This window comes from Phoenix dactylifera, chromosome 3 (assembly GCF_051530095.1).
Source record: "Phoenix dactylifera cultivar Ajwa chromosome 3, Ajwa_hap1_PhDact_Kaust_v1.1, whole genome shotgun sequence".
NCBI lineage: Eukaryota > Viridiplantae > Streptophyta > Magnoliopsida > Arecales > Arecaceae > Phoenix > Phoenix dactylifera.
In genome coordinates this window covers 50,994,027-51,017,501 of record NC_143192.1, presented here as the reverse complement: position 1 = coordinate 51,017,501, position 23,475 = coordinate 50,994,027, and the positions used below count along the sequence as shown (strand labels likewise).

The 23,475-nt window shown below is 37.5% G+C and overlaps 1 protein-coding gene across 2 annotated transcripts; it reads right to left on the bottom strand.

The window, feature by feature from the left end:
• Positions 1-2,119: 2,119 nt before the first annotated feature.
• LOC103706292 (secretory carrier-associated membrane protein 4) lies at positions 2,120-14,368 on the bottom strand. 2 transcript variants are annotated; one of them, XM_008790359.4, is made up of 12 exons: positions 14,130-14,368; positions 13,471-13,581; positions 13,320-13,382; positions 13,025-13,058; positions 12,789-12,911; positions 10,103-10,165; positions 9,930-10,023; positions 9,518-9,563; positions 9,368-9,435; positions 6,583-6,631; positions 6,194-6,259; positions 2,120-2,343 (listed from the first exon to the last, which is right to left on the bottom strand). In XM_008790359.4, exons 1-12 carry the CDS (start codon positions 14,184-14,186, stop codon positions 2,311-2,313), a joined length of 807 nt encoding a protein of 268 aa, XP_008788581.3. In that variant the 5' UTR covers positions 14,187-14,368; the 3' UTR covers positions 2,120-2,310. The 2 variants fall into 2 exon arrangements, with proteins under 2 accessions (XP_008788581.3, XP_088575079.1); XM_088718953.1 differs by lacking the exons at positions 2,120-2,343; positions 6,194-6,259; positions 6,583-6,631 and adding an exon at positions 7,184-7,341 and having other exon boundaries at positions 14,130-14,364.
• Between the last annotated feature and the right edge of the window lie 9,107 nt (positions 14,369-23,475).

Sequence of the window (23,475 nt, the reverse complement as noted above, 5' to 3'; positions counted from 1 at the left end):
ATGATTCAAATCCATTCAAATTTAATCACAAACACCACGATTGGCTCGTGGTCAGTCCCACTAGATCCGTGTGCAGTGTCCTCTAGTCCACATAGATTATGGGTTGGGTTCGCTCTAATATCATTTGTAACAACCCAGAATCTCACTCAAAAAGACTAGTCAGAAGGTATTATTTGGATTTTTTGATCCTTTATAAGTACCCAAGATCTATCCAGCGAATAACAGATGTAGGACTAAACACATGCCCGCACGGATCCTCACAAGTCTTAAAATATTTTGTTATATGGTCGCATATTCTGATCTATGGGAATATGCGAGCATGACAGTCCTGGTTTCCTTCCGGTTCTTCTAGCAGCTCAAGAATTGAGACTAAACAAAATTATCTATTTACCTCTTAAATGCCATGCAGAAAATCAGACTGGCCAAACCCTAACTCGATATCTTGCACGCAAAGCCTGACTACCAGAAAGGAGAAGGTGATGTTGCATCTTTTGTCTCTAGAATATTCCCATATTCTGATCTATGGGAATATGCGAGCATGACAGTCCTGGTTTCCTTCCGGTTCTTCTAGCAGCTCAAGAATTAAGACTAAACAAAATTATCTATTTACCTCTTAAATGCCATGCAGAAAATCAAACTGGCCATACCCTAACTCGATATCTTGCATGCAAAGCCTGACTACCAGAAAGGAGAAGGTGATGTTGCATCTTTTGTCTCTTGTAACCGGGCTAAAACATTGGAGATGATGATGATGGATGCAAGGTCGTTGGCGCTGACCATTTGAAATCAGCTCGATCAATTGCTAATGTGCCATAAACTATCTTGCTTCAAAGTTAATAAATTTTATTGCTATTTTGGGAGCACATCTTAGAAAGTTGTAACATCTCATAGATCATAATGATCCACAAAACCTTAGATGATAGCAAGAAAATCCGTTGATGAATTAAGACCTACCATACTACACATCCGAATATTACCAAAAGAAGCCAAGACTTCTCTGCATAATTTGTTCATAGGTGGATAATTAGAGAAAATATGGAGGTAGTTCATGAATTGTAGTATTGTTAATTTACAAAGAACTGATACAGCTATTATTAAAATTTTTAGGTCTTGGCAAATCTTTAGGAAGTGCTGGCAAGTAGCTTTCCATTCAAAATCTAGTTAGCATTTAGAAACATCTCAAGTGCGCACAACAAATAATATTCAGAAAGCACTCATATATTACAGTTAAAATCCTCGAAACATATGAACGTGACTCAAACCCCATAGTCTTAGATGATACCTACGAACAACATGTGAAGAAGCCATGATTGTACTGAGGCTCCAAGGTACAACCAGCACATCCCGTTCCAAGTGGTCATCCAACCCATCTATTTGTGGATAGATACAAAGACGGAGCAACTGTATCCGGAGGATTGTTTACAAACTTGGTAGATATCATTTTGTCTAGCTTGCCGTAGTTACCTGCAAGATTATTCCATCTCTCACACCAAAACAGAAGAAAGGAACTAACAGCATCCAACATTTTCTTGACAACTACCTGAGTTATTTTACACACAACTATGCCCACAGTATGTGTTATTGATAATTTTAATTTTTTTCACAGAGAAAACAAAATAATATAACAATGTATTGGTTCTAGGCTTTGGAAGTTTTAAAGAAAACTTCCTTTCTGCAGGTGTCATAGTCAACTTCCGGAGGCAAGACACGGTGCATAACTAGATTTGCTATTTTCACTTATGAAAACAACTGGATGCTAACTAAAGAATCAGAAGCCACGATGTCTTGGCTGAGGTCATTAAAGCTCATCAGACTGATAAGATGATTTCAACAAATATTTAAAGGAGACCCAGGAATCCAGTAATGAGACGCGCTTGATTCCATATGGCCGCCACAGGTGTGCCCCAAACCCCACCCCACAAGCCTCAAAACAAAGCAATACTTGATGGCATCTTAGCTCAACCCAAAGACTTATGGAAACCTTATGGCAACCGGAGCAACCACGCAGGTCACCGGACAACCATCTTGGAAAATGCAACAGAAACATTAATCTTCAAATTAATAACCCAAACTTCAAACTTCAGGCAAGAGGCAGATGAGACCTTATTGACACAGAAAATGAACAGAAGAATTAGAATCATTTTGATACTCTCCCACAACTTGGTACCTCTTCATCAAACAACAATCTTTAAAAAAAAGGAAAAAAGGAGAGAAATACAGAAAACATAGCCAAGCATGTATATAGAGTGTAGACAGCTCAAGCAATAGGATGATGAATTAGAGGTTTCGTGTTTGCTCCCTGCACCATCTTCATTTCTGCCCTCTGAAATACATATAAACTTTCTGCATACAGCAAAAACAACAAACCACATTCAGGGAAGAAACAGATAAAAGCAGTAAAAGATGATCCAAAAAATGTCTGAATATCTCTACGTATAAAGGACTATATGCACTTTCATTTAATGATCTGTGTATGACTATTTACATGCATGATTCTGTTAGTTGTTACACTAAGAACTCATAGTGCAAAGATAAACAAACTTAGGCATGCTGTCACACGACAGTTAACACCAACGATGGTTGTCAGCAATGTAGTGTTGACCATAGAGCACAGCCTACCAATCAAATAGCCTAACTTGAAAATCAAATTTATTGTGAGAGGTTTCATGATCCTATTTATCATGCATATAATTGGCACAGTCCAGTTCATTCAAAAAACAATTAAATGGATAGAAAAGCTACAAAATTAGTTCATACATATACAATACACAGGATATATCAGCACGAATATCATTAATTTTTTTATAATCTGTTAATGTAAAAAAAGTTATCAACGAAAAAGAATTTCGGACACTGATACCGGGCTAACCCTCAAAACATGCAATAGTACAGATTATAACAACAGCAACAACCACGGATTCATGGCACAATATGCAGCACTGCCTATATACGTGAGCAAAAAGACAAGATTGCCAATGAGTTCAAGCAACATTTATGCACCCAACCTCCTTCAAAACATTACCACTATGTAAATGCATCTGAGGCAACAAGTTGTTCAGCAGAACCCATTTTGATAGAAAAATCAGTCTCCCATGCACTCAAGATTATCAACCTATGGACCTCAACCAAGAAACCTCATCCCACTGTATGATCCACTAAAGTATGAAGGTGTTTCCCCAGATTGGTACATAGCCGATGCAACTCCAGAGCAGTGCCCTAAGATTCCCTCAGCTTTGGGAATCTCAAGATGAAAAGTGAAAAAAGAATCTTTGATATAAAGGATAGCATTCATCTCCAAAGCACAAGTTATAAGGCAAAAGGTTGAAATAAACACAAACCCAAGAAATCTGTTGGAGTAACAACTTTGATCAATTTCCCAATATTTGGAAGCACGCAAGGAAACCAATAGGACATGCGGCCGATTATGCAATCAAAATCACATCATAAGGAGGGGAACCCAGAGATTCCAAATGGTTTTCCAAATACTAAAAATCTATTTCCTATATGATTATTAGTTGCTTTCCTTTATGTTTCAATACACTTGAAACAGACCGCTCCATTTTCACGTTTCTACCTCATTTCCTAAAACAGGAGCACTTATACAAAACCTAGTTGACCATCAAACAAACAACAGTATAAAATTTCTAAAAAGAAAGATGACAACCACATGAAATACAAATCACAAGGATGATTTAATCACAATATTTGTTTGTCCTAATTATCAATACATTACACTGAAAAGATTGTTGCGACTTAGTTGAGATTATAGATAAGGTCAATCAAATTAGTAAAATTTTAAAAAAAAATCATGTAAACCATCTTACATTTACTACAGTCATGAGCCTATTTTCTTAAGCATTTACTAACCAATTAGCACTAAAAGAACCTTCCTGGGCCATTACAACCAAACTATAGTGAAAATGACTTCAATTTTACAATAAAAATAATAACTGCAAACGGTTTAATGCATCTTACAGGAGGGAAAAATTATGAATGAAATTACTGTAAGAGCTCAGCCATATGCCTAGGAATCCATCATCTTAATAATGCTCTCACAAACTTTCCTTAATTGTTTGACTTAATGAAATAAAGCAGCCTATCTTAGCACATAGCACCATATTCATTAAAAGCGTGAATGCTTAACATGGTTAAAACCAAGGTATGCTGTGCCGGTAACGGTAGGCATACCAGTTCCGAACCAGTCTGCCATAAGGCCGCGCGCCCGCACGGCACAGCATAGGGAACCGCGCGTGGTGCACTGGGCAGCGAGCGTGCATACCAATGCGAATCGGTCCAATTCACACCAGTACACGAACCACCATTTTCCATGCTTGAATCGGACCGGTCAAGGACCGAACCAGTCCGGTACATGCTGAACCGGCCGGTAAGGCCCGTTCAGCATACTATGGTTAAAACAATAAGCAATAGCTTGAATACAGCAAGAGCACTTTACAGTGGGCAAGTAACCCCTTGCATTTGAAGCAAAAGATAGTTGGAACTTGGAAGATTATATCAGTAAAAAACAGAAGCAAAAGCAAATTACAAAATGTTTCATTGGGGTTGTCAAGGGACCCAGGTCCAGCCATATTCTGATAAAGTTCAAACCCTGAGGAAGCGGGACTGGGACTGCATATAGGGTCCAAAGGGCCAGATTTGGACACATCATCCCAGACGCAAATTGAGTCCACCACGTCGAGTATAACAATATTGATTCAATTGACTTAGTTCAACTTATAGGGCATTCATTAACCCCTCAGCTAAAAAACCAACTCTACACATATCTTCACCCCTTCTGCATTCTCACGTACCACCAACCACCTACTATCCTTCTCATCCCCTTCTCCTTTCTCATCTACCCAACCTTCTCTTACCCCTTCTCAATAGTTGAACCATCCCTCGCCTTCTCCTCAATCATCCATGCCAACCATCTCTTATTGCTTCTCATCAACTGCCCTACCCCTTCTCTCTTCACTTCTTTGATCTACAACTTTGATCTACTACAAAAACCAAGGACACACTTATAACTTCTTCATTGACGTTCTCAAGGCAAGAGGTCTTCTCCATCCTCTACTTCTCTCCCTTCTTGAGCCGCCATGTCCTTCACTAAGCCACTGGATTCATTTAGTGCTACTTCATCACCACCAATATTTGTAATTCTCTCTCACCCTCAGCTAGGAGATGGCCAAACAGATGGTTGCTTCCATATGACATGAATCCTCAGTAACAGCTGGCCTGGGATTAGACCAATGTTGGCTAGTACAAGGCCAGGTTTAGTTCATAGACAAACCTGCAAGCAAACATCAAACCTTTCCAATGGACCCTATGCTAACTAAACCAAGTTCTATGGTCCAACTTGGAGATGGATCCAAACACACATGGGCTTGGCTAGGTTTGGCCCATTTTTAATTCAACATGTTTGGTGGAAACTGAACTGTGTGACAAGCATATGGAGCACTCTTACACAATAAAAAAATATTACCATTTTGCACCATGCTCTTGCAACACTTAGAACATGATATAGAAAAGCAAAGACCTGTCTTATTGATTTCTTTTTTTTTATTTCAAACATATCAGCCTCTTCTCTAAACCCATCTATTGTTAAACTTCCAAGTAGCAGAAGCTCATCATACTATTATTAAAATATAGGGACTGGAGGGAATAAGATTGATCAGGCAGACATCTTACTTGGTCTCCATCTGTGCAAGTAGAATTAGTGGTCATCACTCCTAAAATACATATTCCCTCACAAAACAAGCCTTGTGCTTCCTTGCCAAAAAGCATTCAACTAGGAAAATCCTTCTTCCTACTGTCATCCTTCATGCTCTGATACTGTTCTGCAGAAAATTTATGGTCTGCATGGATATTTCACACTCCCTTTCTTCCTTCGGAGGTCATTGTAGGTTAGAGAGAGAGAGGGAGGGAGGGGAAAGAGAGAGAGAGAGAGAGAGAGACTCAGTTTCCCTCCCTTCCACCCCCTCTGCATCCTATGAGCATATTAGGTTTGTCCCTTCCTCGACTCTTCTGCTTTCCCTTTATGCATGTGATACATAGTTTGAGTTAAGATTGTAGCTCAAATGGAAGGCACTTTGTGTCCCAACTTGCATATAAATTTGAAGCTTAACGTCGACAAGTAGTTATAATAGAACACTTCAAGATTTTATATAGCACAACTAAAGAAGGTTTTGGCACTAACCTGAAGTACCCACAGGCTTATAAGTGTTTCCAAGCAAAATAAGCCAAATCCGACCAAGTAAAAAATCTGCAATCACAGCAAGGAAGATCAAATTTTATTTGACATAAATGTGAATTGAATAGGAAAGTATACTTTTATTTAATAATTACATACATAAGAAGAAAAATTTTGCCCTCTATGTTGTACTATGAACAGAGAGATTATGATAAACAAATAATCAACATCACAAAATATGAGATTTTACTTTAGGCTACAGGTATAAGGCCATAGGCATACTCGGAAGAAATGCATGGCTCATGTTTTTCAATACCATCATGCCTGTTACAGCTGAGATGCAATTCACAAGAACACAATGACAGCTATGTAGTCAGTCATGTATTATGACTTACCCCCACCAACAAGTGATCTGAGATAGTATCAACCGCAGCCAAGATACCCCTAGAAGCAGAAAAAGTATTTCATGTTAATATCATAGAGACTAACACAGGAACACATCTTGAGGGAAAAAGAAAGCATTAAACCAATGACAGATAAACTGAAGATGTCGTACATAGGCATATTTAATGTCAAACTTCCTGAGAGCTAACATTTGCATGACAAAGCAAAAATCAGCTCTCCTTGTAAGTATATATTCTCTCAGTTTTCATGTCCCTATTTTCTTCTTTCTACGCTTGAAACAAAAAATGACCAGTGAAAAAAAAGGATTAAGAGGATTTCATAAAACCTAACATCTTTCATTAATATACTGTGCTCAAGCAAGTCCATACTTAAGGGGGAAAAAAAAGTTCACTAGGTGACTGTCGTGTCTGGTGCTAGTTGTCCACAATACTATCTTCTATGTACTAGACACATAAATGTTGTGCCTCAAAAAACTACTCAGTTGTGGCCCAAAGTTACATCTAGCAGGTGGTTCTAACGATACCAGAATTTATATTTATGAATGGCATTCTACGGTAGGCATGCTCTGGCCCACATGAGGATTCTTACCAGTTATCACTAAGCATATGTGGGCTCAGTTAGGTTCACATCCAGTATTGACTGATACACAACCAAGCTCCTCAAGTAGGATCTTAAATTGCAGTCCATATGAGGCAATGTAAACCAGCCTTGTCAGTCAGGTCTAATCGGAAGGTCCAATGATACAACACCTGCATCCGACAAAGTGTGGAGAATCAGGTCTACCTTGACCCACATATTATATGTCAAATTACATAGCACTGAAAACTTAGACATGGTTGTTCCCAATCTGGGTCATTCTAGTTCATTTATAATGAATCATGTCTCACCGGGTTCTTCAATGATGAGCAATCACTCACCAAAGAAATAGGAGGATTACTGATTTTAAACAATTCATAACAAGGTAGGTTTGAAAATTTGGTATCAGTTTTGATTTCGATCAAGTTTGTAAAGTGATAGAAGGATTATGATTTTATACAAATCATATTAAGGTAGGTTTGAAAATTCGGTTTCAGAATTCATTTCAGATAGGGTTTTGGAGTTCTGATTTTGCAATTTCAGCGGTTTTGGAAGTTCTGCTCTCAGCTCGAAAGTCTCAGTCAAGAAAAGAGAAAATTTCAAAAAAGTTTGAAAAATAGAAGGGAAATAAAAGAAACCACGAAGTTACACAATATTTTGGGGCATCTTGTCTCACAAATAGAGTAGTTTTGATAATTATAGTTCGAAGCTGATATTGTGCATAGGTGGAATTCATTAAATATAATAGTAGTACGTACTGTAAACATTTTATATATTGAATTTACTTCTTGAACTTTAATTTTTGACAATTCACTATATTAACAATTGTTATTTTTGTAGTGCCTAGCATATTCAAACAAGTTCTTCAATTTTTAGTAGAACTCACAAATATATTACATTCATGCATTCTTTCTCAAAATTTTGAGGTTAAGTGATTATTTAATCTAATAGATGTAGTTATAGAATGACATTTTGTTTCACATAAAAAAAGACGTCATTTCTGTGATGTATCATATTTAGTTATGCACAGAAATCACATAATATATTATAAATAATGAAAAATAAAGAAAAACAAATATTACAGTAGAAAGTGATGTCATTTAGCCCCCAAACAAGCAAATAAAGAAATGGCCCCAATTTGACTAAAACATCGAGAGAAAAAAAGCATATATGGCAAGTTTCAGTCAAGTTCATCCAAAATCACTAAAAGTGGACTGAAACCCATAATTTTTCAGCCAAAACTTCAAATGTTGATATAAGGGGACACATCAAAATCAGCACGTAGTCCATTCCTCTTGCATTCATAGGGAATTAGCACCTTCCTTCGTTGAATAATAGATACCTCATGGGCATGGTACAAGGGATTCGTACCCATGTATCACTCATACTAGATCATACCAATACATGACACTCGGCAAGGGCCAATTCTTTTATTTTCCTTTTAATGAACCCTGACACATGGCCCAACATGTGACTAGCATAGCATGATATAGTATGAAACTGTATCATGACCTGTAATCAACATAAAAACAACATGCTGTGATCATGATTCTATCAATCTATTAGGATGCTTGCAATGGACGCATGTAATGCATGTTAAAAATAAATTAATAAAAAGTTCAAAAAATTGGAGGATAAGATAGATGAAGTATGTGGATTAGATAAAGACTATCAATATTGTTGTTAGTTTTTAAATTTTAAAAAGAACCACTGGGTTGGTGATGTGGATAAGAGACTATTAGATTTTTTTTTTCCTAACTGGAGTTCAACTTGTTTGGGATGTCTAGGATAAACCATATAGATAAGAAATAGAAGCAAAGGAATAAATAAAGGTAGCAAGTAGATTATATATTGGACTTCTTAATCACTTTCTTTGTAGATACTCGTAAAGAGAGGAACTAAAGATATTCTAGCCACAAAATTTGATAGACGGAATCAAAAATGGCATATTCTTCTCTCATTTAATAATATAGTAGAGACGATCGAAGAGAGCCATACAATATCTATCATGGAATAAGTTTAGTTAAAAAAACACTGGGTTTGATTAAAAATTGTGGTCTACTGGGAAAATTTATTTGCTTCTATATTATTCTCTGTTAAATCAGGTAGGAAGTGAAATTCAAAATCTATACTATTCATCAAACATTAGCAAGAAACACTGATTCACTATGAAAATCAAAAACTAGCAGGATGGCTTACGTCAATGACTTTCCATGGAATACAATTGGAGGAGCAATAGCAGCAAAGATACAGAAACCAATATGGAACTGCACCATGACAACACGAGCACAAAATATTAGCAAGAGACGGATTAGTCATACTTCACAAGAGGTCATCATTAAGAATTACCAGGTACAAAAGGAAAAACCAGCCAAACTTCACAGCGCTATCAGTCCTGTTTAGAAAAACAACAATTAAGCAACAACTAATTGAATAAGCTCCTGTTGATTTTTGCAACAGAGCAAGATGAAGCCCAAGAAATCAAGAAAAATCAGACTTGTTCCATAAATTCTAATACCAAAAATTTATTTAGTGTGTGCATGAGTGCAGTTAAACAAAACCCATCAATTCTTCCTGTCATTTACCAAATATACTCCCATATCATTAATAGCAATCACTCCCTTTAAGCCAGGATAAATCTTAAATTTGTACAAGCTTGGCTTGACATGACATAACCATGAAAATCTATTGTAGGATTGAATATTGATGACAAAGGTTGGACGTATCATCAACCCAACACCAGTAACCTCTGACAGCCTACCTCATTGCACGATAAAGAGGCCTGTACCACAGCACATATGAAAGAGGGCATCCAAGTAAAGCATAAATTGTCGCAAGGAAAAAGATTTTAACCCCTGCAGATAGAAAAAATAATAGAAAGTTAAGCTATAAGAAAGCAGAAATGCACAAGAGTAGGAGTATGCTCAATCTTACCTCCACCTTTAATCCAACAGACAGTCACCGCAATGACATTCCACACAAGACAAAGAACTATCCCTGCAAGAAAGTTCCACCACATACACATGCTCATGAATTATAATTAGGCATAATATTTGTGTAGTACCATGACTATGCAATAGCTCTTTCAACACCCATAAAAGGTGACCCCACCAATGTAGGGTCTGGGAGGGTCAGATGTATGCAACTTCAACCCTACATGCGGAGAAGCTGTTTCCGTGTTTCAAACCCATAACACCCAGGCCATAATAGAGCAACTTTACTGTTGCGCTGAGGCTCATCCTTAACCCTTTCAAGACCCATAAGTTTACAAATTTGAGAAAAAGACATCACATACTAAAAGAAGACATTTTCAGAAAAGCACTGAAGATCAACAAGCATCAAAGATTGACTAGCGTCTAGCTTAATGGAGCCAAACTTAGTCAACAAAGGCATTTTTCAAAAGAGCAACTCAAACTATGCAACATCCACAACAAAAAAGAAGGGTAATAGGAGATTGGATCTATGAAATAAGTATTGTATTCTGTTAAGTAACTAACGTATGTGCAAATATGTAACTAAATATCTAATAACACAAAGCCAGAGCAAGAGGACCTCTAATAGCAAAAATCACATTTTAAAATCAACATTCTAGTTCAGCTTTCCATTAATTGAACATTCCAAGAAGAATATCAATGGGGGATACTAAATTACAACATCACATAGAACCGAAATATGGGCATGAAAGCAAGGACATCCTACAGAAAAGAAATGATGTAAGTAATCTAAAGTGGTGCAACTTTGCACTTGGAGCAGATGCCAAGTAGGACATTCAGTTGCTAGATATGTGGATAAGTGATTGCCCCAAATATTCTAAAGTTTTGCCTATAGATAAAAAGCACAGACCACATGTTTAGTAGACTGTCGGTACAGCACCATTAGTAGCAAAGCCTTATACACAAAATATAGCATATGTAGCGGCATGCATCAGCATCGGCTATCAAATCATATGGTAAAGCTCTGTCAACTACAGGGACAGCAACTGCCTATTGCGCCCTTTGAAGGTGGATAGGATTATTGTTCCTTACTCCTTAAGTGTCAAAATGAAACTCCTACCACCAAATTAATAGAGAGAAGTTACTTTTCTGACCCAAAGGTGTATCCATCCTGAAATACTAAAGCAAGAGAAGCCTTCACCTTATGGCTTTTTAGGGAGGTAGTTTGACAGCTAGAAAAACCAGACGATGTAACGCAAACCCAATTAATCTACAATGCAAATAAATCTCCATATTTTTTCTTTCTTAAAAAGTCCTCTTACATTTGCATAAGCACTGGAATATTAATTAATCTCTATAATTCTCGCCTCACATTTCTTTTTATAGTTTGTTAGTCCCCAACATTTCTTTTTATAATTGCAGTCCTCTTATGGCTGCAATTCAATATGCAGTCCATGAGTGCAATTTGATATGCAGTCTATGAATACAATTTTGTTTTTCAAAACCATGAAGTGGTGTTCACCTGTCAAATAATTTTTTTCTTCTCTCTTTTGAGGATGGACTTACCCATGTTGTTTTACATATTTTAATCCATGTTGAAAATTCTCATTCTAATTGTTTAATTTGGTTTCTAATATCAGATTATAGAGGTGGCAACAGGTAGGCCGTTACCCATACCCACCCCGAACTTACCTCGGGGCAAGGCAGGGCGGATAGAGTTAGATGGGGTGAGTTGGACGGATCAGGTTGGGTAGAGTTACAACAATCAATTTTTTTTGCATAGAAATCAATTTTTAAATAGAGAGAATTTGTGAAGAGTTATATATATCTGAATCTGGTTCGGTGCGGGCTTTACCATTACACATAATCGTCCCGAATCTGCAACGAGTTGGGTAAAACCCACCCCATTATGATCGGATATGAATACAATTTTGTTTTTCAAAACCATGAAGTGGTGTTCACCTGTCAAATAAATTTTTTCTACTCTCTTTTGAGGATGGACTTACCCATGTTGTTTTACATATTTTAATCCATGTTGAAAATTCTCATTCTAGTTGTTTAGTTTGGTTTCTAATATCAAATTATAGAGGTGGCAACAGGTAGGCCATTACCCGTACCCACCCCGAACTTACCTCGGGGCAGGGCGGGGCGGATAGAGTTAGATGGGGTGAGTTGGACGGATCGGGTTGGGTAGAGTTACAACAATCAATTTTTTGCATGGAAATCAATTTTTAAATAGAGAGATTTTTCAATTTTTTGCTACCCTCTAGTCATATCCAAGAATATTAAAAGGAGTGCTGAAGTGGCACCTATCAATAAAGATAACAAAAAGATGAAACAGAGATATGAAACAATCATAAGGAAATTCTAGGTTAGTTCAGAAATTAATAGATCAAAATAATTCAGCATACAATAGATACTCGATAATAGGAAAGCTGGGCATAAAATGTAAGAATCATGTTGAGTCATAAAACAAAGATTAAAACAAAGATTAACTCATGTTGTGCAGCCCTGTTATGAAAATATACTTACATAATACCTCATTTTTTCAATATAGTAGAAATCAAGAATAACTATTCAAGAAAGAGTCAAAAAGAATTAGTATCGTCATGTGTTGATAACTCGATTACTTCAGTAAAAAAAAAAGAGCACAGACCTATTTAGCAAAGCGTAAAGTAAGTCCATACCCAGCCAACTTGCAAAAGCCAGATATTGCAACTTCTGAGCATGGATTGGTATCTCCTTAGCTATGTCATGATGAATGATTGGGAAAAACGGGGGCCAGTTTTTCTCATCCATAGAAACACCAGCTGTTTTGCAACATAGAGGTACATATCACCATTGATAAACTATCATCGAATGAAGTGTAAAGTCTATACCAGTCATATTAATGCATAAATTGGTCAGAAACTTCAGAACTTACAATTTGATAAAGCATCTTCCCTGCGTTTAATGTCCTGAAATAGCAAACAGGAATGTCTGTTCAAAATATGACCAAGATAATGTAATGCAATTTAAAAAAAAGGAAAAAGGTGAAAAGAAAACAAACGATTGATAACAATGTGATATTTTCAACTATGTGTAGCACTGATTTTTACTGGATTTATTTTATTCAAAAATGAAGCAAAAGGTAATGGTTGAAGACTGCGTGATGGCAATCAAAATGGGATTAACAATGTATTAAACTGGAACAAGTAACGAATTAGTCATAGGCTAACCATTTCTCTCCTTCTCAGATCTGTTTCCCATGCTGCAAGTTCTTTCGCCTTCTTCTTCGAATCCTACACAGGACAACACAGAATCCCATAATCAATCAACTCATCAAAAAACTAAGTAAACACCAATAATCTGCAAAATGGCACCACTTACATTCATCGTCTCCAGCGGTATGTCCACAGTAGCATCATGTTTGTTGCCAAAACCCAGATGCAATGATGACAGTGAAGGAAAATGCAATTTTGAACCAGGACCTGCACCCTTCTGCAATGCAAAACATCAGCTTCCCCCAAAGAAACGGATTTCAACTCAAAATAGTCAAAATACTTTAGTTGACACACACACTGGCAGAAATACCCCAACAATGGGCAACAAGGTTTGATCTCTTAACGATAATTCACACAATAATCCAGCAAGATGAACAAACCATACAGTTTAGTATCAATCAAGAACTCTTCGACCGACCAGATCTAGAATTACCGGTCCCATCATCGCATTCAACCGACCAAGACTGCATGGAAACCACGCTAACACCATAACTATAGAGAGGATTAGGTTTTATGTCACCATTTCTGCTAGGGTTTTTAAATTGGTACATCCAATCACTCTACTCCAAAATATAGTTCAAGATCCAATTTAAATGACACCCCCAACTCCAGATCTGATAATTCACAAAAACATATGCAAGAAAATTGGTAAATCTAGAGTAAAAGCTAAAGAAAATGGCCTCGGGCAACCAAGAAGAATTCAAAAAGGAATGAGAGGGAAATGGAGAGAGATAGAGATGGAGAGAAGGGGGGACGTGTGGTTACCGAGAAGGGATTGACTTCTTCTTCGTCGAACGGGTTGGGGTCGTCGCGGCGCGGCATGGTCTCTTTGACTGGATCTCGAGAAATGTTTTCCGAGGGAAGAGCGGACGGGAACAGTACCTTCACTTCTCTCCCTTTCTCTTTCCCTTTCACCGCGAGGAGGAGACGACGACGCAATGACAACGAAGACGACGATGGGAGTAAAAGAAAATAGAGATGACGCCGGCGTTGAAACTGGTCGCTTATTTAATACGCGGGGCTCTCCGATTAAAGAACCGCCTTCTTGTCATCCTGTGACCTCCGATATGTGGTAATTTACGTAGGTGCCACTTAACCCGCTAGACGCTATAAAAACGCCGACTGGAACCGAAGGGCAGTTCGAAATAATATCTGTCTTATTAGAGGCTAAGTACGTCATTTCGATGCTGTTGTATAATTTGAAATATTTCAAGAACTGAGGTTTTTCCCAATACGGAACCCGGTTCGTATCGCAGCCTACGGCGACCGCAATCCGGACCATGCGGATGCGAACATCTCAGCAAAATTAAAATTCGTATCTAAATTTAATAAAATGATTGGTAATTTGCAAGAGAGTTCCAGAAATCTCATCCTCGTCTCATCATATGTCACGTAATTGCCAAATGTAACGTTTTAAATTATAATATAGTAATTATTTTTAAAATAAAAATAGCAATCTAATATATTATAATAAATAGAAAGTTAGGCAATAAACTTTAATGATTATATAGGAACTTTTTTGGTATCGTTAACATTAATCTAATGCGACGTGTATAATATAATTATTTTTTCTAGCTATTTTTTGAAAAGCAATACGATAGCATAATAAATTATAACAAATAGCAAGCTCAAATTTCTACTACATAAGCAATAAATTTTAATGATAATCAAGCATATTAACACTGGCATCATTAATACTGGAGCCTACACGACCAACATAAAGCTTTACACAAGCTGAGTTTCTATTTTAAATATATACTATAACCATATTATGCGTGGAATATGATTTTATTTCTTTATTTTCTAATTGTTCTTGAGAATATAATAATATAACAAATTATAATAAGTATAAAACTTTAATAGCTAAATTGTTGTTGTACTTTAGACAATAAACTTTAATGTTACCGAGCAGAAACTCTCTTTACTTAACACCATCACGTAATACGTATATTTTTTTCTCATTTTTTTCTATTTAATATTGAAATACAATACAAAGTATAATAAATTATAATAAATACAAAGCTTTAATAGCTAAATTTCTGCTGCACATCAAGTAATGAACTTTAATAATGGCTGAATATCAAACAATAAACTTTAATAATGATTTGTGGAGTTACTACATTGGCTGGTTGAAAAAATAGGACAAAAATGATGCCTACCCTGCGCCCTGCTACCATATGAAATTTTGATGGTCCATCTAAGCCACCGAAATTTTGTTGAGAGGAAGAACTCATGGGTAGGTTGTCATTTCAACATCATATGGGGTGGTAGCCTTTCAAAGTCAGGTGGCCTACATCATATGCTTGTTAGGTTGTGAAAGTTTGTTTAGTTATTTCAACCTGGAAAACTTTTCCTGAGACTCACTCTTCTCACTGTTTAAGAGACTTGTAGTTAACTCAGAAAGCTGTCAAATTTAAGCTCAAATTACCAATCTATATCTATGGCTAAGCAAATCCAGCTAACAAGTGTAATGCTGAGATGATGCTCCCATACAAAAGGTTCGAATCATCGCTCATTTTAGAATATGCTGCAATCCATAGCTTGAAATGATCTCTCTTTTAAAAAGATCATATCCAACATTATAATTTATCTGAGCATTAGTGCCTAGGATAGAGTACTCTTATGGACTCCCATCTGAGATGGGTATTATGCCAAAGCAAACATACTCATCAAGAGTGTAGAATTGAATTTTGGGACATCATGACATCGACATTGTTATTAAAATGAAAAGTTAAATTGAGACCTGCAACATCTTCAAGGGATCCCAGGTAGCAATTCTTCCCATATACTTTGGGGGCTTTATATTTTCTTAGGGAAATCACTTCATCAAGAGCTTTCAGTAAAGGTGCAAACCCAAGTGGATGTAGGTAAGTCAGCATCATCCCTGTTGTCTATGAACATACCGAAGTACAAGCCAGGGATGTCGATCGGGAGCCTCTTCGATCCAAAACTAATACTTTCCAACATAAGAACGTTGATAAATTTTTCGACAGGTGCTAAGAACATCGCTCCCCCTACTTGTAATGTTCGCTTCTGAGCCAAATCATATGGGGTGGTAGCCTTCAAAGTCAGGTGGTCGTAGGCAGTAAGAGAATTTATCTATTGACAGCTGAGATAGAACTGATCATGATCCTCTTCCAAGGCTTAAGATGCTGCTAGCAGTGGCCTCATAGAATTTCCTATCAAAATGCCCACACAACCATAGATAATATTGCTCATATTATGCAAGGCTCCATTGTTGTTTGAAATGTGAAAGGTCTCTGTTGCTACTGCACCGAAAACTAGACTCCCATGGAGGTAGTAAATTAAGAACATGCATTTGTTGTTCATCCATGTAGGATCAAATGGTGGATCATCTGTTCTGTCGGTCATCACAAGGGTAGCATTGGAACCATGTAAGATGGCTCGCAGTATCGACCTGAACATCGGCCTTGTTAAGCAAAAAGCCAACATGGAAGAGAGTGAGATACAAATCTGATTCATCGCTCAAGGGAGTCTGAAAGTTTCCCCTATTGTTGATCACTGAGATAGAAGACAGTAAAACACTGAATTCGGGACTTATCAATGTTGATGAGATCCAATGCTGAAAAGGAGATAGTGGAGAGTTTCGATGCATCATTGGCATACTGAAACCTAGGGGAGAAGTCGATGGGGACTCATCGAAAGAAAGAAATGCTAACAAAATGAGGATTGCTGTAAAGTAGCAAGCCATGATCAAGAAGAAAACTTTGTAATGCATTTACCAATGGAATGCAGATTAATAGGCTACCTTTATGAACTAAACAACTAACTCATGAACTTCATATTTAATGACACATTCATGGTATGAACTACCTACATGCTATGAGGTTTTGAACTCATGATTGACACGATAAGCTGGTCCCAAACTTTCTATGCCCCATGCATCGCAATTGAGTCTGTACATGCAATGTGCCTCCAAAATATCTAATTTACTGGAACATGTACCTTTCCCTCCTGCTATTGAAACCACCCTGCCAATAAACAGACAGCTAAAATCTGAACAGTATATGCAACCATATTAATCAGATTACTAATTGAACATTTTCCAGAACATCTTTTAAACTAAATTACAAATTTTGGTTTCTTTTCCTTCAATATGAATAATGGTAGGCAGCACAAGTTTCATAGGATAAATATATGTGATGGTTTGCTGAAAAGGGCTCACAACCTTACCAGGATTCCAGAGATCACTTACTAAGTGAAGGATACCTCCTTTTCCACATCAGACTGCATGATAGTAATGATAAATTTGCAACTAATACTAGCTAAACATGAAAACTTGTAACCATGCTCAATAAGGTAAACCTGTAGGAAAAATATTTGGGCATCTTGACAAGAATTTATTATAGCATGAGCCTCTTTGAGTTTGACCCAAATATAATTACGCAAGTATTAAGCTGAATAATTCTAGTCCAACCTAAACCTGCGCCCACTGTATATCTGTTCCAATGGCCTGTTGGTTTGGGTTATCCATAATGCAGTAAGTTCTACACTTTAAACAAATGCTTTATGTTTTGCATCAACTGCAGGAAGAAGAGGAGGGGGAAGAAGAAGACAAGGAGGCTAATTTTCATTCATCATTCATCAAAACCTAAACATGAAGGTGGACCCATATATATAGGGTCACAAAATAACAAATAGACCCCTACAAATAAAACAATCCTAAAAAAGCCTTAAAATGACAATATGCAAGTAAACCCAAATGATAATATGCAAATAAACTCAATCAACATAAAATAAACCCAATTAAAATAAACCAATCCAAAATAAAATCAGGCTAGCTGAATCGGCTAGGACCCACTGAGCTGGCTGGATCCTGTAGCGACCGGCTGACCTGGCACTAGTGTCCGCACCAACTCTCCCCGGGTGGAAAGAAGTCGACCTCGACAAAAGCAGCTCGGTAAAGCCCCAATAATACTCCAACAAGTCTGGATCAATCGGCGGTATCTCCTCATACTGGATCCAAGTGTAACCGGACTTTGGTCGTCCATGCCAACGAACTAGAAAACGCTGTATGCCTCCATCACTGTCAAAAACTATTTGCTCGGCTAAAATAGAATCAATATACTCTTTTTGTGCTCGATGGAGGAGAAAAGGAAACAAAGATGGCATAGATTCAATAATAGAATAAACATCGGGCGCAGGAGAGCGTGCAGCAAAAGAGTCAACACGGATTGCAATCAAATCTTTAATATTAAAAGTAAGGCTATAACCAAAATCAAATGGAAAGTCAATGGCATAGACGTCAGTGCCATCCTTGGGCAACACCTTAAATGGTCAAATACTAAGAGACTGCAATTCTTTAAGACAGATCATTACATAACCCCAAGTTTAAAATTCTTTAGCATAGAAATTAGCTTGCATCTTATATTGAGCAGTACATGCATTGTTGACCCCCTAATGGATTTTGATGAATACAAAACACTAGAGTATAATTCCATTTATCTTAACAATTTAATTGAGAAATTCATGTGTTTTATTAAGAATATTGTTAAGAAATGTCTAGGCAAGTTCCCATAATTTTTATGAATTTATTGAAGAATTTTTTTTGAGATGAAAGAAAAAGTTCAGGGACAGCCGAGACGTCTCCTGATAGTCTCAGAGACGTCTCTGGCACAAACAGGAAGAACTGGCACACTTGGAGACGTCCCCGGCACCTGCCGAGTCGTCCCCACGACAGCGGAGTCGACTCTCTCAGTAGCGGAGTCGACTCTCTCAGTGGCGGCAGAAAGGCAGTTTTCAAGAGATATGCGCGAGACGTCCCCACAGCAAGCAGAGTCGTCCCCACAAGTAAAAAGGAGACTTCCCGAGTCGTCCCCAAGATAGCGGAGACGGCTCTCTCAGGGTTTTCCAGAGAATGATTTTTTCGGTGATAAGGCAGCGGAGACGTCCCCTGAAAGAGCGGAGTCGGCTCTCTCAGGGAATTCCAGAGGACATGTTTTTCGGAGATAAAGAAGCGGAGTCGACCCCGAGACAGCGGAGTCGTCCCCATTCAAAAAGTGCAAACAAGCAGAGTCGTCCCCGTAAAGTGCCGAGTCGACCCCAGACAACGTAAAAAGTAAAATCTTGTAGCCGAGACGTCTCTCGTTGAAGCGGAGACGTCCCCGGAACGCCTGGGACGCGACTGACAACTTTTACAGGTTTGGTTTGAATTTCAAATCTCTTTTACTTTATCTCTAACGGCTATATTTGCTTTTTGGGCTATAAAAGGGAGCTCTTAAGTGCTTCAAAACAACTTTTCACCAACCTAAAAGCTAGATCATTTAAGAGAGAAGCAAGAGAGAGAAGTTCAAGGGAGTGAGTGCATTCAAGTGAAGAAATCAAGTGCTTTCAAGCTTCCCAAGTGATTTCAAGCTCAACCACTCTCTTCCGCTCGTGCATTCAAAGCTCACACTCAAATCTACGCGATCCACATCGGAAGAATCACCATTTCCCACGCTTCCAACGGCAAAAGGATTCTCCCGGGTTCTATTGTTCATCATTGCCATATTTGCTTTTCTAGAGCTTTTCTTTTCTGTATAAACTCTTTCATTGTGGTGCTTGTTCCAGTCAAGGGACGTGGAACAAGGGAAAGGCGTCCCAAGCCTAAGTGAAATTGGGGGTGTTAGGGTTTGTTGTGAGCCCGGTGTAAAACAACGAGTTAGGTAGTGAACTCGCAAAACTACCGTACTGTAATCTTGGATTATAGTGGAAATTCCCAAAGGTGATTTGGGGAGTGGATGTAGGAGCAGTGGAAGCTCCGAACCACTATAAAACCTTGTGTTTGCGATTGACCTTTCTCATTCCTCCTTCTTTACTTTAGTGCATATATTTGTGTGTTTTATTTTTAATTAGGCGAAAAGTTTTAAAACACCCAATTCACCCCCCTCTTGGGTGACCATCTCTGGGCAACAAGTGGTATCAGAGCAGGTGCTCTGTGTATTTCTTGAAAGACCTAACCGTCTTAGCCAAAGATCTAGATGGCAACACCCTTTAACAATGTTCCTACCGAGGGGCAAGCAACCAATAGACCTCCACTCTTCAATGGGACAAATTATACCTATTGGAAGACTAGAATGAGAATTTTCATTCAAGCACAAGACTATGCCTTGTGGAGGGTTATAGTCAAGGGACCACAAGAACCATCACACGTGGTTAATGGCATTCGAGTTCCCAAACCTGAGGAGGATTGGGATGAGAATGATGATAGGATGGCTCAACTCAATTCGAGAGCCATGAACTCATTATTTTGTTCTTTAGATGTAAATGAGTTTAATAGAGTCTCCACATGTAGTTCCGCTAAGGAAATATGGGATAGGCTTGAAGTTACCCACGAGGGTACAAATCAAGTCAAAGAGTCCAAAGTGAACATTCTAGTTCACAAATATGAATTGTTTAAGATGGAACCTAATGAAACTATTACATGCATGTTTACACGCTTTACCGATATTATTAATGGTCTAAAGAGCTTGGGTAAATCTTACACTAACCCGGAACTTGTGAGTAAAATTCTCAGGTCTTTGCCAAAAGCATGGGAAGCAAAGGTCACGGCAATCGTAGAAGCCAAAGACCTCAATACCTTGGGGCTAGAACAACTTTTGGGGTCATTGATGACGCATGAGCTCACGATGAAGCAACATGAAGAAGAGTTGCCTAAGAAAAAGACAATCGCACTCAAGGCTACCTCAAGTGTGTGTGAAGAAGAGAGTAGTGAGAGTGAAGAAGAAAGCCAAGATGAGGACTTGGGTTTGATAGTAAGGAAGTTTAAGAAATTCATGAGAAGAAAGAAACCCTTCCCAAGAAAGAAATTTGGAGGGAGAAATGACTGGGAAAAAGAAAAGGAAAAAGAAAGAGACCCAATCATATGCTATGATTGCATGAGACCGGGACACATTCGTTCCGAATGTCCTCAACAAAAGAAGTATTTTGGAAAGAAGAAGAAGAAGGCATTGAAGGCAACATGGGATGATAGTGACACATCATCCTCCGAGGAAGAGAAGGAAGAGACCGCCAATTTGTGCTTCATGGCGTTCGAAGACGACGAGGTATGTCAAAACCCAACCATAAATTTTACTTTAGAAGAATTGTATGAAGCTTTTCAAGAACTTATGGGTGATTGTAGTATGTTAGGAGCAAAAAATAAAGAATTAAAAGCCTCCAATCAAAAACTGAAGGAAGATATTGAAAACCTATTAATTGAAAAGGAGAACGTTAAAAATATTAACACTACTAACCTAGAAATCAAAAATTCAAAACTTACCATTGAAAATGAAAAGGCAAAAACAGTAATTAAGGAATTAAATCTAAAAGTAAAATTCCTACTCGATAATAATACCTCACTTGCACAAAATGTTGAATCTCTTAAAAAGGATAAGGAAGAACTAGTCAAAGAAAATTTAATCTTAAGAATGAGGTACATAAGTACAAACCAATTGTTGAAAAATTTACACAAAGCTCTGAAAAATTAAATCTTATTCTTTCAAATCAAAGAGCTGTTTTTAATAAAGCCGGATTAGGATATAAAACTAACAAGCAACAAAAGTATCTAAAGAATTTCTTTGTAAAAGCAAAAGATGTAAAAACTGAAAAACCTACATGCTTTCATTGTGGAAAGAATGGACATAAAGCCTACTCTTGTATTCAAAGAAAGATCCAAACTAACAAGAGTACATTTGTGAAAGCTAAAAACATAACTAAAGTATGGGTGCCTAAGGGAACCAACTACACTAACCACGAAGGACCCAAGAAAACTTGGGTACCTAAGAGCTTCACGTGATCATTTTGCAGGTATGCCTTGCAGTCGGGAATAAAAAGAGAATGTGGTATCTTGATAGTGGCTGCTCAAGGCATATGACCGGTGACAAGAGTCTCTTCGTCATCTTGGAATCAAAAGAAGGAGGAGTAGTCACATTTGGAGACAATGCTAAAGGCCGAATCATTGGTGTTGGTAAAATCTCCATATCACCCTCCTCATTCATTGATAATGTATTATTAGTTAATGGACTAAAACATAATTTATTAAGTATAAGTCAATTTTGTGACAAGGGATTTAAAGTATCATTTGAATCATCACTATGCATAATTAGTAGTCCAATTGATAATGAGATCATACTCACAGGACATAGGCATGGAAATGTTTACATGGTAGATCTTGATGATCTCACCATGAAGGATGGCCAATGTCTTGTAGCCATGAATCCCAAAGTCAATGAGACTAGTTGGTTATGGCATCGTAGGTTAGGGCATGCTAGCATGGATTTAATCTCTAAATTAATTACAAAGGATCTAGTTAAAGGACTACCAAAAATAGACTTTGAAAAGAATAAAATTTGTGCTGCATGTCAATTAGGGAAACAAATAAGAAATTCTTTCAAGTCTAAGAACATAGTCTCAACAACAAAACCCTTGGAACTAATTCACATGGACTTGTTTGGACCCACTAGAACTGCTAGTCTAGGGGGTAAGAAATTTGGTCTTGTAATTATTGATGATTTTTCACGTTTTACATGGGTTTCATTTCTTGCACATAAAGATGAGTCCTTTTCCGCTTTTATCAAGTTTCATAATAGAGTTTCGAATGAACTCAATCTTAAATTAAAAGCAATTAGGAGTGATCATGGTACCGAGTTTGAAAATCAGCATTTTGAAAAGTTTTGTGACGAAAATGGTATCAATCACAATTTCTCGGCACCTAGAACACCCCAACAAAATGGGGTGGTAGAGAGGAAGAATCGCACACTAGCAGATATGACTCGTACCATGTTGTGCGAATCGGATCTACCAAAATATTTCTGGGCTGAAGCAATAAATACTGCATGTCACATTTTGAACCGTGCATTAGTTAGATCCATCTTGAAGAAAACACCTTATGAGTTAATAAAAGGTAAGAAACCAAATATAAGCTATTTTCATGTTTTCGGTTGTCGATGCTTTGTTTTAAATAATGGAAAGGACAATCTAAGCAAATTTAGTGCTAAATCAGATGAGGGGATCTTCTTAGGTTATTCCTCATCTAGTAGAGCATACAGGGTCTTCAACAAGAGAACTCTTGTTGTTGAAGAATCCATTCATGTTGTTTTTGATGAAGCTAATGGAGATTCTTCTAGAAAAG

Coding starts and splice junctions, on each gene's coding strand:
- LOC103706292 (XM_008790359.4), bottom strand. CDS start 14,186: ATGCCGCGCCGCGACGACCCCAACCCGTTCGACGAAGAAGAAGTCAAT. Junction 9,436..9,517: donor GGTTTTTCCTTTTGTACCTG/GTAATTCTTAAT, acceptor GTCATGGTGCAG/TTCCATATTGGTTTCTGTAT. Junction 6,632..9,367: donor TTCCATGGAAAGTCATTGAC/GTAAGCCATCCT, acceptor TTCTGCTTCTAG/GGGTATCTTGGCTGCGGTTG.